At 46.3% G+C, this 14176-nt stretch overlaps 1 protein-coding gene across 6 annotated transcripts in view; it reads left to right on the forward strand.

Annotated features, from left to right (window-relative positions):
* Positions 1-12534, forward strand: part of CPSF2 (cleavage and polyadenylation specific factor 2) — a 47462-nt gene extending 34928 nt beyond the window's left edge. For 2 of the 6 annotated variants that reach the window (XM_077267884.1, XM_077267903.1), the window contains 9 exons: positions 1587-1774; positions 1935-2225; positions 2860-2960; positions 3048-3248; positions 3324-3476; positions 9684-9909; positions 10107-10409; positions 11090-11224; positions 11406-12534. In XM_077267884.1, the coding sequence (XP_077123999.1) occupies positions 1587-1774; positions 1935-2225; positions 2860-2960; positions 3048-3248; positions 3324-3476; positions 9684-9909; positions 10107-10409; positions 11090-11224; positions 11406-11498 (1691 nt within the window). In that variant the 3' untranslated portion in view covers positions 11499-12534. The remainder of the gene's footprint in view (positions 1-1586; positions 1775-1934; positions 2226-2859; positions 2961-3047; positions 3249-3323; positions 3477-9683; positions 9910-10106; positions 10410-11089; positions 11225-11405) is intronic. The other 4 variants (XR_013216668.1, XR_013216661.1, XR_013216663.1 and 1 more) reach the window with 4 other exon arrangements.
* The last annotated feature ends 1642 nt before the right edge of the window (positions 12535-14176 follow it).

Raw genomic sequence — 14176 nt, forward strand, 5'->3', positions numbered from 1 at the left:
GTGAAGGCAAAAGTGCCAACAAGTGCTAAGCATCTCTGGGAACTCCTTCAAGATTGTTGGAAGACCATTCCCGGTGGCTACCTCTTGAAGCTCATCAAGAAAATGCCAAGAGTGTGCAAAGCAGTCATCAAAGCAAAAGGTGGCTACTTTGAAGAACCTAGAATATAAGACATATTTTCAGTTGTTTCACACTTTTTTGTTAAGTATATAATTCCACATGTGTTAATTCATAGTTTTGATGCCTTCAGTCTGAATTTATAATTTTCATAGTCATGAAAATACAGAAAAATCTTTGAAATGAGAAGGTGTGTCCAAACTTTTGGTCTGTACTGTATATAACCAAAAAATATCACCTCAAAACATCGTGGATAAGAAAAAAGTAACACAAAAGTATGCCACATAGATCGCAATATTTCAGAATTGCAAGTAAAGCGGGATGGCAAATAGAATTGTCCTATAAAGTCATAGGATGTTTGGCAGGAGACAGATCCACAAACTAGAGGTGATCAGGAACCAAATACACCACCCAATAATAGCAGCAGTGAATGGACTACATAACAGTGTAGCCATAATGCAATACTCCACTGCTGGGAATGTCCAGAAAGCATATAATAAAGTATTAACACCTAGGGATCCAGGAACTGCGTTTTGCAAGAAATGCTTCATCTGGGGTGATAAAGTTCTGGCAAACAATATATCTGTGGGGCTTTGATATATGGATTGGAGCTAGAAGTGTTTTATACATATAACAAAAATAAACTCCAGACATACTAGGTGTCCACACAGTATTTTTTTTTTTTTCTCTCCTTCTTTCTCGGGCAGTCATTAAGAGCTTATTTGCAATATATGGGTTAACTTGCTGATCATTTGAGGTTGTACTTCTTCTAAGACCCCGATGATCCTGAGATCTAGCCTTTTTAGCCTCCTGAGTAGCAATGAGCGATTGGCTTCGGATAAGTCCTTATCCGAATAGCTATAGCTCTTACCGACTAGCTGCATCGGGAACCCAGATACCTGGAGCGTTCCCGATAATCAGCTGATCAGCGCCGCAGCTGCATGTGTCAGTCACAACACATGCATGGAAAGCCTGTTGTTGGGATCTCCATGCATGTGTGGTGACTCACACAGCCGGGATACATGCATCTGCGGAGCCGAAAAGCTGATTACCGGGAGCGCTCCGGGTATCCGGGTTCCCGATGCAGCTACTCGGTAAGCGCTATATCTATTCAGATGAGTTATCCGAAGCTAGTCGCTCATCCCTACGCCTGAAAGAAGCAGAGGTGCGCATGCGTGGACTCCACTCCATTCGTTTTTTATGGGATTGCCGGAGAACCAATTATAGTGTTCACCTATTTCCACCAGTCCCATTGACAAATAATGGAGCAGAGGTTGAACCTCCAGTATATTGAAGAGGGGGAAGCAAAGCTCCGTTCTCGGGATCGCTGTTATTATAGGTTGTTAGTATGGGAATAATCCATTTAATAGTGTTTTAATGTTTTGTTTTATTTGCTAGATACACGTGATCAGTAGCATATAAAACCAATACCGGTACTACACAGCGCCATGTTGTCTTATTTACTTCACAGCGAATGTACTGGAGACCTTGCGAGGGGACGGGAATGTGTTGATTGCTGTCGATACCGCCGGCAGAGTCTTGGAACTGGCTCAGCTTCTTGACCAGATTTGGAGAACCAAAGATGCCGGCCTCGGGGTGTATTCCCTAGCTCTGCTCAATAACGTCAGCTACAATGTGGTGGAGTTCTCAAAGTCTCAGGTAAGTCTCTGCCTGAAGCTGATCAGATTCTGATCCATAGTGATGTTTGGGTTAAGAAGCTAGACGTATGAACACTTTCTGGATTGCACATAACACACAATAAGCTTTTCCTCCGTGGTTACTTTTTCCTTCCTTGTGGTAACTGCTCCTCTCCTTGCAGGTGGAGTGGATGAGTGACAAGCTCATGAGATGTTTTGAAGACAAGAGAAACAATCCCTTCCAGTTCCGTCACCTGTCCTTGTGTCATGGCTTTGCTGATCTTTCTCGTGTGCCTAGTCCTAAGGTCGTACTCGCTAGCCAACCTGACCTCGAGTGTGGATTTTCCAGAGAGCTGTTTATCCAGTGGTGCCAAGACCCCAAAAACTCTGTCATCCTCACATACAGGACCACCCCTGGGACTCTCTCCCGCTTCCTGATAGACAACCCTACAGAAAAAATCATAGATATAGAGGTAATCCTGAGCCAGCACTTGAAGGCTGATGCGGTTTGATTTACGATGCAGTCAGTCATTACCCCGCGTGGCTACAAAACTGTTAAAGGGGTCTTCTTAGCCTAATAACATAGGAATATACAATCATTTAGTGATCACTGAGGTTCTCCACTCTGGGCCAAATTGATCCTGATAATGCGCTGCTTTCCTCGGTACATTGGCACAGCCGACTGTGCGGGGAAGTGTCCACTATGCAAAGGAAAATCTGTGCTGGTGACGTAGTGCTTCATTCTCAGGAATGGTGGCCATTGCTGAAGCTGGACCTCCAGCAGTTAAGTGCTGGCATATCCCAGTGCAGTGCCATTACTTACTGACATAGGGACAGCCTCTTAAATTAAATCGAGGTCATACTAGACTAGAACAAAGCTAGTCCGTCCCTAAAGTTATTGTGGGTTTTTCTCTACACAAAGGCTGCAAAGTTAAAGGGTCAAGGACTGCTCTGCTGACCCTCCAGTCTATGATGACAAGCACCATCGAGGAGAACTGAGTTTTGTGTTTTTTATCTTTCCTTCTCTTTTGTGCTCACTGGACTGTCTGATATACTAGCTAAGTAAAAAACAATATATCCGACCATGTACCCTTCATTTTCTTTCAGCTTAGAAAACGAGTGAGGTTGGAAGGAAGAGAACTGGAGGAATATCTGGAAAAAGAAAAGCTGAAGAAAGAGGCAGCAAAAAAACTGGAACAGTCTAAGGAGTAGGTGACGAGTGTGGTGTTTGCAGATCTTTTCAGGCTTCATCTTCTTCGCCTCTTTAATGTCTCTATTCCTCCTCCATTTTCTAGAGCTGATATTGACTCCAGCGATGAGAGTGACACTGAAGAAGACATCGACCAGCCCATGGCCCACAAGACCAAACATGACCTGATGATGAAGAACGAGGGCAGCAGGAAAGGCAGCTTCTTCAAGCAGGCGAAAAAGTCTCATCCCATGTTCCCTGCCCCTGAAGAACGAATCAAATGGGACGAGTATGGTGAAATCATAAAGTGAGTGACCATTTCTTCTGCAATCTGTGCTGATTTATATTCCGTCACGTTGACGATTTCCACGTTCTAATGAAGGCCGGAAGACTTCTTGGTTCCCGAACTGCAAGCAACAGAAGAGGAAAAGAACAAGCTCGAATCTGGACTTACCAACGGAGAGGAACCAATGGACCAGGATTTATCAGACGTCCCAACCAAATGTGTTTCTGCGACAGAGCCAATGGAGATCAAGTGAGTAAATCTGCAGTGATGGTTTGTTGGTGCTGCTCCAATACCTGTGTAGAAAACCTTTATAAAAACGACTATTGCTCTCACCATTATTAACCATCTGTAGACTTGAGAGGGAAATCCACACTTGGTAAATATGTGTATTTCTTTATCGCTTCATTGGGGGGACACAGGTAACCATGGGTGTATGCTGTTGTCGCTAGGAGGATGACACTATGCAAAAAAGGAAAATAGCTTCTCCGCAGTATACACCCACCGACAGGCACCAAGTACCTCAGTTTAAGCTTAGTGTCTGTAGGAGGCGCACCTAGATCTGATCCCAGATCCGTCTTTTCCTTTTCAGGTCACCTGTTCTGTTTTATTAATCTTTTCCCTTTGTCTTTCAGGTTCTCCTGCTTCAGGGTAACAGGGTGTAATGTCTCACCCTGTTTTCCCACACTTATGCAACCGAGAGAGCAATGTGGTGTCACCCACACCGCCCACTCTCGGACCCGCAGGCAGGACTTTATTCCCTGTCACCTTTACTGGTGTTTCAGGGTGATTGCTGGTAGCCAGTCCTTGCCTTTTCCCCTCCTCACCCCTCTCCTCGGAGAGGGCTGAGAGGAAGACTGTGGTCACCAGGGGTGACCTCCCCCCTACTTGTAAGGGGTTGATGTTGTCTTCTGCACCTTCCGGAGACGGTGCGGGAAGGAGGATCCCGGTTTCCAGTGATCCTCACCCACCCTGAGGGCTCCTGACGTGATCCTCGTCAGTGAAGAGGGATTCGGGACTCTCCTTTTACAGGCATGTCCCTTTCTCTGTCCCCGGCAGCTACCCGCCTGCCTCACTGTTTACCCGTGACAGAACGCCGCACAGAATGTGGCATCTCTGATTGACAGCGGCCATCTTTTTCTTCATGCTAGTGCTTCGTTAACGCCCTCCTTATGTCCTGGCCACAGCCACACCCCCGCATTAAGCGCGCGTAATTATCGTGCACTTTTTTCCCTATCAAGGGGCCTCCTCTCACTGCCCGGTGCACTGATACCATCAGACGTGGCCAATTTTCATGCCGGACTAGGACCATTTTCCGGTCCTGTGATTGCAGATGCCGAGGCTTTGCATAATTGCATGTCCTCTGTTAATTTAGCCCCCGGCTTTGGGCCTTCTCCCGGACTCTGTGTAGCCACGCCCACTTACCGGGCCCCGGCCAATAAGCGGTCGTTATCCGCTTAGCCACGCCTCCTTGCTGGACTCTCGGCTAACTAGGGCACGCCGTACGCTGAGGCCCTGTCTCCTGGCCTAATAAGAGAGTGTGTTTTCTCTATCCCTCTCTCCTGAGACGCCCCCCACCAGGGGGACATAGTGTATCTCTGTCTGCAAAGTGTGTGAAGATTCGAAAGCGTATGAAGAATCGTGTAGTCACCATCGTCTAAAGGGCACAGCAGGCGTCCATCACTTACCTGCACTAGATCTGGGGGACACTGCAGTCTGAGCAGTGACAACGCCATCTCTGTTATCAGGTAGGACCAGCCCAGACTGGTTAATTTCTTTCTTTACAAGGGCTTGCCTCTCCCCAGCTGTAGCCCTAGTCTAATCACTTATGTCCAATCTCAGGGAGGCCCATTCCTGTCCCTATATTCCTGACACCTGTGCCATCTGTAAAAGAAAAGTGGCATTCAGAGAAACCCTATAATGCCCGGGATGAGAGCACTCCCCTCCCTCCGGAGTGGGCTGTTGCCATATTACAATTTTTCTCACAGACCCCGGTCCAGGTCCTGGAGCGACCTCCATGTTTGTTTTCCACCACCAGTGCTCCGAACACCTCTCACAGTGATTGGCACGCATCTGACCGCGACCTTCACAGGGACGAATCGGGTATAAAGCAATGGAAGCTGCGGGTCCCTCTACTTTCTCCTGGATGCATTCCTCATCCCATGCCCCCTCCTCGGAGGCGGTTTTTGGGGTCGGATATGGATTCCCAGTCTGAGTCCGATACGGACCAGACTTGAAAGATGCAAGATATGTTCAATAGCCTCATCTTGGCAAATTACCAAAATTCTGAACCTTAGGAAGGACGAGGGACTCCGTTGCTTTCTAAGGGGTAAAATGTCCTTCCCGGAGTTTTCCCTAATCTCAGGGAAGTTGTCATGATTATTTCTAAGCACTGGGAACACCCTGAAAAGCGCTTCCCAGGTAGGAAGAGGCTACACATCCTCTACTTCTTTAGCCCAGACCTTCTTGATAAATGGGCAGAATCCCTAATGTGGATACGCTGGCTTCTCTCCTGTCTTCAAAGATAACCTTGTCTCTACTGATCAGTGCATCGCTTAAGGATTCTACAGATAGACAGATTGAATCCTTTGCTAAGTCATCCTTTGAAGCAGTTGGCGCCTCTCTCTGTCTCTTATTTGCCTACACCTGGGTATCAAAATCCATGTCTGCCGGGGCAAGAATGATTACTCGGGGTATTCTAGCGGCAGCTTCTCCGAATGGGATGCCAGATCTGGCATATCAGATTGCCCATGCCAGCAAATATCTCGTGACCTCTCCCTTTTGATGCGGCTGGTTGTTCCGCCACGGCTACCAGCAACATTGTTGCTATACACTCCAAGGCTGTAGACCATTTGGATCCAAACTGGATCAAATAATTTCGGATGCCAACGGTGGGAAAAGCACCCCGCTTTCCCTGCCAAGTCTATATGTCCTTTTAATAGGAAAAGGTTGTTTCAATCTCGAGAGAGATAGCGACTTCCAGCTACAAAACTGACTTTTCTTCTCCCCCAGGAAGAAGTTTCCTTCTGTTTCGCCCGTCAAGACATATGTCGCAAGCCCCAGGAGTTCTTCAGGCCGTACATACTTTCCCTACCACATACAGGAGTGATCGCACCCGTCCCCAGAAACGTTCAGTTTTCTGGGTTCTACTCTATTCTTTTCATAGTCACGAAGGAAGACTGACCTCTCCCTCCGTTTTTGGACCTCGAGCGGTTTACCTGTCACGTTCGGTTCTGTCCTTTCAGGACCGAGTCCCTACGTTCGGGAGAATTCTTCACATTCCTGTTTGTGTTTAGCATCATAGGTTGCTATGATGTGCGATTCATGAGGGTCTTTATCCATTCACGGCCCTTCCTTTCGACCTGGCCTCTGCTCCCAGACTAGTCACGTCATGGCAGCGGTCATGGACATCCTTCTCCCCAGGGTTTTTTTCATATTTCCCTACTTGGACGATCTTCTGATCAAGGAGCCGTCCCGCCGAGACTGTAACCAGAGTCCTCAGTTTACTCTGGATACTCTGGTCCATCTCGGCTAGATTATAACAGAGAGAAGTTCTCCCTCACCTTTGCTCAGCAGCTGGTGTTTCTAGGTATAAGGTTCGACACAACCCAAGCCCGTGTTTTCTTTCCAAAGGAGAGGTTATTCATCCCTCTGCCTGGGGATCCGTACTCTAAAGCGTCCAGCTTCTCTCTTCCTACGGTCCTGCATGAGAGTTCTAGGGGAAAGGGATTGTCGCCATAGAAGCTGTTCCTTTTGCCCAGTTCAATGCCTGTCCTCTTCAGCTGGCCATCTGGTCGTCTCCCTGGATGATCCCGTGCTTCTACCTCTCGGGGTGAGGCAGTCCCTCACTTGGTGACGCTGTCAGCATCAGTCCTATGAAGGAAGTCCTTCCTTCCTCTCTGGTGGCAGGTCATCACCACCTACGCCAGTCTCATTTGGGGAGCCACTTTCTTCGTCACACAGCGCAGGGCCACTGGAATGCCTAAGAGGCCTCTCTCCCCATCAATCTCCTTGAGATCAGGGCAATTTTTCCTTTGCTCTTCGCCACTGGCATTCTCTCTTTCCAAGCCAGCCGGTCTGCTTACTGTCGGACAACGCCACGGCCGAGGCTTACATAAACAAGTTATGATAGAGGTAACAAGGATTCTGCAATGGGCAGAACTTCACATTTCCGCCATGTCAGTCGTGCACATTCCGAGGGTAGAAACTCGGGCAGCCGATTTTCTAAGCTATCAGGGTCTCGCTTCAGGCGGGTGATTGCTCAGCCCCGCCATCTTCATCCAGAGAAATGGAGCTCCTCGGACGTCGTCCTCATGGCGTCTCGGATAAACCATGAGATTCCTTGGTTCGTAGCCAGGTCCCGGGATCCACTAGCCAGCTCTTGAGATGCTCTAGTAATATCGTGGTCACTATTCCAACTGCCTTATCTTTTTCCGTCTCTTCCCTTGTCCGAGTGTCGTGAAAAGGATAAAGGAAGAAGGGATCCCTATAATCCTGATAGCTCCGGACTGGCGAAGAAGGGCCCGGTGAACATGTTCATGGACGCCCCTTGGAAGCTTCCAGGCCGTCCAGATATTCTCTCTCTTTCTCTTTCTCTCTTCCACCAAAGTTTAAATTCTAGAAGTTTAACAGCATGGCCGTTGAGACCATAGTCTTGAGGGAGGCTGTTTTTTTTTTTTTTCTCATCTGGTCATTCAGACCATTATTAGGGCCAGGAAACCAACATCCTTACATATCTACTACAAATACTGATAGGCCTTCTTCTGGTGGAGTGTGGACAAGGGTTTTGTCCCTATGTCCTTTTTTCTCTTCCTTCCATTCTTGGTTTTCTACAAACGGGTCTTGACTAGGCACTATCGTTTATGTCAATTCTTTCCAACGAAGTCTGGCTTCTTGTTCCCAGGTAAAGGACCTTTCTTCAAGGAGTCGCCCACCTGGTACCTCCTTATCGTCTTCCTATAGATCCATGGGTTTTTAACCTTGTCTTTGGTGCGCTGCAGCGCGCTCCCATTGAGCCCATTCAAGACATCACGTTTTTTCTCCTGTCTTGGACAGTTGTCGTCTTAGAAACTCTCCTGATGGACGTAATTTAACGGAGTTAGCGGCATTGTCCTGCCATTCCCCGCTCCTTCCTTTCTACACAAGGTGGTCTTGTCATTGCTCATTAATGAAGACATTGTCCTTCCGTGTCTCTCCGGTCCATCTCCTGGAGAAGTCCCTCTACAAGCTGAATCCCGTCACAGCTATCCAAGTCTACCTTTCAAGGACTGCTCCCTTTCATCAATCTGATGCCCTGTTCGTCATTTCTGAGGGTTTTCTTAATGGGCTCTTAGCTTGTAAGTTCACTATTGCCGTGGAGGCATTCCGCGTTCAGGACAAACAGCCTCTTCCGGAGGTGAAGCCTCTTCCGGAGGTGAAGCCTCTTCCGGAGGTGAAGGCTCACTCCGCTCTGCGGTGGGGGCCTCCTGGGCTGTTCGTTACCAGGTTTTGATTGTAAGGCCGCAACCTGGTCATCTTTGCACTCCTTTGCGAGTTTTTACGGGGTTCATACCCATGCCTCGTCTGATGCAGGCCTGGGAAGGAAGGTGCTGCAGGTGGCGGTTTTGACCTGAGTCCATTTATTCCTTGAATTTTCCTGTTTCCCACCCTAGGGACTGCTTTGGGACGTCCCATGGTTACCTCTGTCCCCCAATGAAGCGATAAAGAAAGAGGGATTTTTGGTACTCGCCTTAAAATCTTTCTTGGAGTTTTCATTGGGGGACACAGCACCCTTCCTAACTGTTTATACCATTATTTGGTCTTTGTGCCTTCGTTGTTGGATTGGTACATATGTCGTACCATTATTTGGTCTGTGTCTTCGTTGTTGGACTGGTACATATGTTGTACCATTATTTGGTCTTTGTGCCTTCGTTGTTGAATTGGTACATATGTTGAGTTTTTTTGGGTTGCTTCTCCTACTGCCCTGACACTAACTGAGGTACTTTGTGCCTGTTGGTGGGTGTATAAAGCGGAGGAGGAGCTATTTTCCTTTTTCGTATAGTGTCAGCCTCCTAGCGACAGCAGCATGCATATACCCCATGGTTACCTGTGTCCCCACAATGAAGGTTCCAAGAAAGATTTTACGGTGAGTACTAAAAATCCCTCTTTTAGTCTCTTATAGTTGCAGGAACTACATGTTCTGAGCTCAATGGCTGTTCCTTTCCACCTTTCCTCTCACGCAGACATGGCCATAATTTCTGGGGAAAAAATTCTGCTCAGGGATATACAGGACTTCTAAATAACCATTTACCTAAACCTGCTTCACACAACTCTGCATAAAAGCTGGATGCTTTAAATTGTAGAGGTTTAAATCCAAGACCTTTTTCAAAAGTTCCTTCAATATCTATATTTTGTGCATTATAGCATCAGGAATGGTTGCAATGGTGTACATACACTAAATATTTTTATTTTTACCTCCAGAGCAAGGGTCACGTACATTGATTATGAAGGCCGGTCTGATGGCGACTCAATCAAAAAGATCATCAACCAAATGAAGCCACGTCAGCTAGTCATTGTCCATGGGCCACCCAAAGCCAGCCAGGACCTTGCTGAGGCCTGCCGAGCTTTTGGTGGCAAAGATATTAAAGTTTATACCCCAAAACTTCTTGAGACAGTGGATGCAACAAGTGAAACTCACATTTATCAGGTAAGGTATCAGAATATGTCCTCCCCTTTTTTTTTTTCTTACAAACAGCCTCAGATTATAGCAGGAAGTTTTTCTGAGGGCAATAAGTTCTTAGTAGCTTTGATTGATTGGTCATTTATAGAGGCGGTTTCATTTTTGTAAGCGTTTTGTATCCTTAATTGCCACCTTTTTAGTATAGAATGTTCTTATTCACACAGGTAAGATTAAAAGACTCCCTCGTCAGCTCCCTCAAGTTCTGCAAAGCAAAGGACACAGAGCTAGCCTGGATTGACGGCGTGCTGGATATGCGGGTGGCAAAGGTGGACACCGGCGTCATCTTGGAAGACGGGGAATTAAAAGAAGAAGTTGAAGACTCAGAAATGCAAGTGGATACCCCTACCGTTGATGCCAGCACCATCGCTCAGCAGAAAGCCATCAAGAGTTTGTTTGGGGACGATGACAAGGAATTTTCAGAGGAAAGCGAGGTCATCCCGACTCTGGAGCCACTACCTAGTAATGAAGTACGTAGTGTAGCATGTGGTTTAATGTTTGCAGATTTGATGAGGATTTCTGCAACAAAGTTCTCATCTCCCTTACATGTGATCAGGGCCTAATACTTCTCTCAGAGGAGAGTTTGCAACAGTTGCGTCCTGTGAATGCCATCACCAGAAGCGCACATCTTTTTTAGATGGATATAATGTATCAATGCAGGTTAAAATGTATCTGACTGGTATCAAACAGCTTAGCAGAGGATTGTGTAGATTCTCTTGCAGAAAACCTTCAGCTAAGAAATACCCAAGTACCCCTTTTAATTATGTTGGTTATGTAAAATCTTGAGATATTAAACGGATCCCAGGAGCATGGATGGGAATTAATCACACTAGTGACTGCTCGTGTGCTCCTTGCCTTTCACTGTTTACTTGCCACCCACATTGAGGACCACTGCATCCAATCACTGGCCTTTAGCGTTAGCACAAGACCAGTGATTGGCTGCAGCAGTGACGTGTGTAAGCAGCATGTCATCAATGCAGCCAGGTAAAGAACAGAAGAAAGCATCAGGACTGCCACTACCACAGCGGGTGATTTTTAAGTACAGCGCCTTTAACTATTTTATCATGTGCTTACCTTTTGCCCCCACCCTTTTTTTATGTATATTTTTTTGTTTGTTTTCGTGAATCTCATGTATCACTTTATTTTTCAGGTTCCTGGACATCAGTCTGTCTTCATGAACGAGCCCAGATTGTCTGATTTCAAGCAAGTCCTCCTACGCGAGGGGATCCAGGCAGAGTTTGTGGGGGGTGTCCTCGTCTGTAACAACGTGGTCGCAGTTCGCAGGGTAAGTAGAAAATTCTTTAAAATAAAAACTTTAATGTTTCTGATCTCGCTGAATGCAGCATCCCCATGTAGAGGTAAGGTGTTCTTCATTACATACACTGACATAAGAAGGGCTCAGGTGAGGCATTTGGCCCAAAGGGTGGATTTTTTTTTTTGACCCTGAGGTTTTTCTGTGTTTGCAGACGGAGACTGGGCGTATCGGTTTAGAGGGCTGCATCTGCGAGGACTTTTATAAAATAAGAGAGCTTTTGTATGCACAGTACGCCATTGTATGAGCGGAGGTTACTGGACTTTACCTCTGACCCGAGATCTACAGCAAACTAAAAACTTTATTGTTAACTTTCTTTTTTTCCCTTTTAATAAATTATTTTTATATCATGAACATCTGAGAAGTGGATTGTGAGCTGTTCGAATTGTACAGGTTTGCTGCTTCATTGTGTTTTGGGACAACCAGTGTTATTGGAGGAATGACATTTTCTACCAACACCAGATGCCCTCTTCAAAATTGGGGGATCTTTATGCATCCGAAGAGTATAGTCACTTTTTTTTTTTTTTACCCGTTTATGAACAGATCTAATCTATGTAAAAGCGGAGTTACTGTGTACATACATTTATGATGTGGAATTATATTCTGTATTCTACTCGAGCTGCACTCACTATTCTGCTGATGCAGTCACTGTGCACATACATTACATTACTGATCCTGAGTTACATGCTGTATTATACTCCAGAGCTGCACTCACTATTCTGCTGGTGGAGCTTATGTAACTCAGGATCAATACAGGATCAGTAATGTAATGCATGTATACAGTGACTGCACCAGCAGAATAGTGAGTGCAGCTCTGGAGTATAATACAGGATGTCATGGAGATTATTTCTGCATGTGCTCAGATGTGAATATATGAAATTGTTGTTTTTTTTGTTGTTTTTTTACTGAAGAAATAATTATGATTTTTGAGTAGATACCTAAAATTTCCTTAGTTTTATTTCGATTTCTGTTTTAATTGTTTCTCTCTGGGCAGACAGGGAGCTGTAGCGATTCAGCGGCAGATCGCCACATGTCCTAATTTTCTTAGTTTTGTCGTCTTACTTTCGGGCTCGGCTGCCTCGGCAGTGTGACATGTTCAATGCCTCTTTTATCTGAGGTGTTTAATTGCTTTTGCCGTATATGACGTTTGTTAATGTGTAAATTACGACTACAGCATTGCCTGCATTCACATGGAGTCGTCCTTACCGCAAATGATAAATCGTTACAAAAATGGTCATTCTGTATTGATGGTTTTCCTGAAATAAAATCAAAATCAAACCGTTTGTTTCTGATTGTTATTGTTCATAGCGATAAGTGAACACCTCAGGGCGCTTGATTGTTTTCTCCATATTCAAACTTTGCAGATATAAATTGTCCTGGAGCGATATAAGAGGAATAACTTAAATTGGACACACAAACTATATGAAGAAAAGTATTTGCCCCTACATCCACCCCCGGGGACATCTCTGTCCTCATCTACATTCATGGACTTTACTCTATAGTTGCTGCTCTGCAGATATGACAGCTCCTGCTCTTCTGGGACTTTTACAAGATTTTGTAGGTGTATGTGAGAATTTTTGCCTCTTTATTAAGAAGAGCATTTGTGAGGTCCGGACCCTGATGTTGTGGAGTCCCGGGCTCACAATCTCTGGTGTTGGATGGGGCGGAGGTCCGGGCTCAGCAGCCGCTCGTGTTTCCCCCCCAAACCACCCCATTTCTGTACGGATTTCGTGCACTAGAAGAGTACATGGACAGAGAAGATCCATCTCCAAACTGTTCTCAAAAAACTGAAGCTACAATTGTCCACAATGTCTTTTGCTGAAGATTAAGATTTCCTATCCTTGGAGCTGAGGGGCCGAGGCAGCCTCCTGATAACAGCACATAGCATTATCCTCCTCCACCATCTGTACAGCAACACAATGCAGACAGGGGGTAATGTTCTCCTGGAGTCACCAAACCCAGACTCCTCCATCAGACACAGAGAGAGAAGTGCGATCCATCACTGCACAGAACACGTTTCCTCCAGATTCCAGTGGTGGCAGCTTTACACCACTCCATCCAGTGCTCGGCATTGTGCTTGGTGATGTACGGCTGCATGCAGCTGCTCGGCCATTATGCTGCCAGCGGAGGCGCAGTGTCTCTGCTGACCCCCATAACTGTAGAGTCCAGACCTGCTCTGGTATCAGCAAAATGGTGGTGACTATTCTGCTCCTCAGCACATGGGCCCTTGCTCTGTAACGTTCAGGGATCTTCGCTGAGTTGCTGCGATTCCTTCCACTTATCAGTAATACCACTCACAGGTGATGGAGGAAGATTCAGGAGAGTGTTTTGGAGCTTTGCTTGTAGGAGGGGGTGCTGTGCCACATGCAGCAGCTTTCTCTTCTCATCAGATATTTCCCTTCTGACAGTGGACATTATCAGGAGAGAGTTTTGTATATTGAAATCACAACAGATAATGATACCGCCGCATCCGCGAGAGCCGAGTGAAGGTTATTAGTGCCGGCGGTTCGGAAAAGTGTGATATATTTAGTGAGGACGAGCACAGCCCCCACGCCGATGTTTCTCTTTAATGTTCTCTGAGACTTTCTCTCCTGGAGGGGTGAAGATATCCTCTGGCAGCACTTGCAGTCTGTGCCAGGCTCAGATCCTCCCACAACACAGTAGCAGAATCCACTACAGCCACAGCTGAAAGCCACACAGCAACAAGTGCAAATACATTTGAGGCTTTGCTACAATTCTATCCAGTCATGGGACGAGGCAGGTTTCACTCGTTCATTGTTCACAGTCTGAATATTTATCATTATGTCTGGAACGTTTGCGAGTCTCCTGCGGCCGGTCCATACTCCGATCGCGAGTGCCAGATATGTGAGACCGGCTGTGGGGAGAGAGATGTGTACGGAGACTGGAGGCATACCCTCAGAGGGG

Source organism: Ranitomeya variabilis, chromosome 1 (assembly GCF_051348905.1).
Source record: "Ranitomeya variabilis isolate aRanVar5 chromosome 1, aRanVar5.hap1, whole genome shotgun sequence".
In the NCBI taxonomy this organism is placed as follows: domain Eukaryota; kingdom Metazoa; phylum Chordata; class Amphibia; order Anura; family Dendrobatidae; genus Ranitomeya; species Ranitomeya variabilis.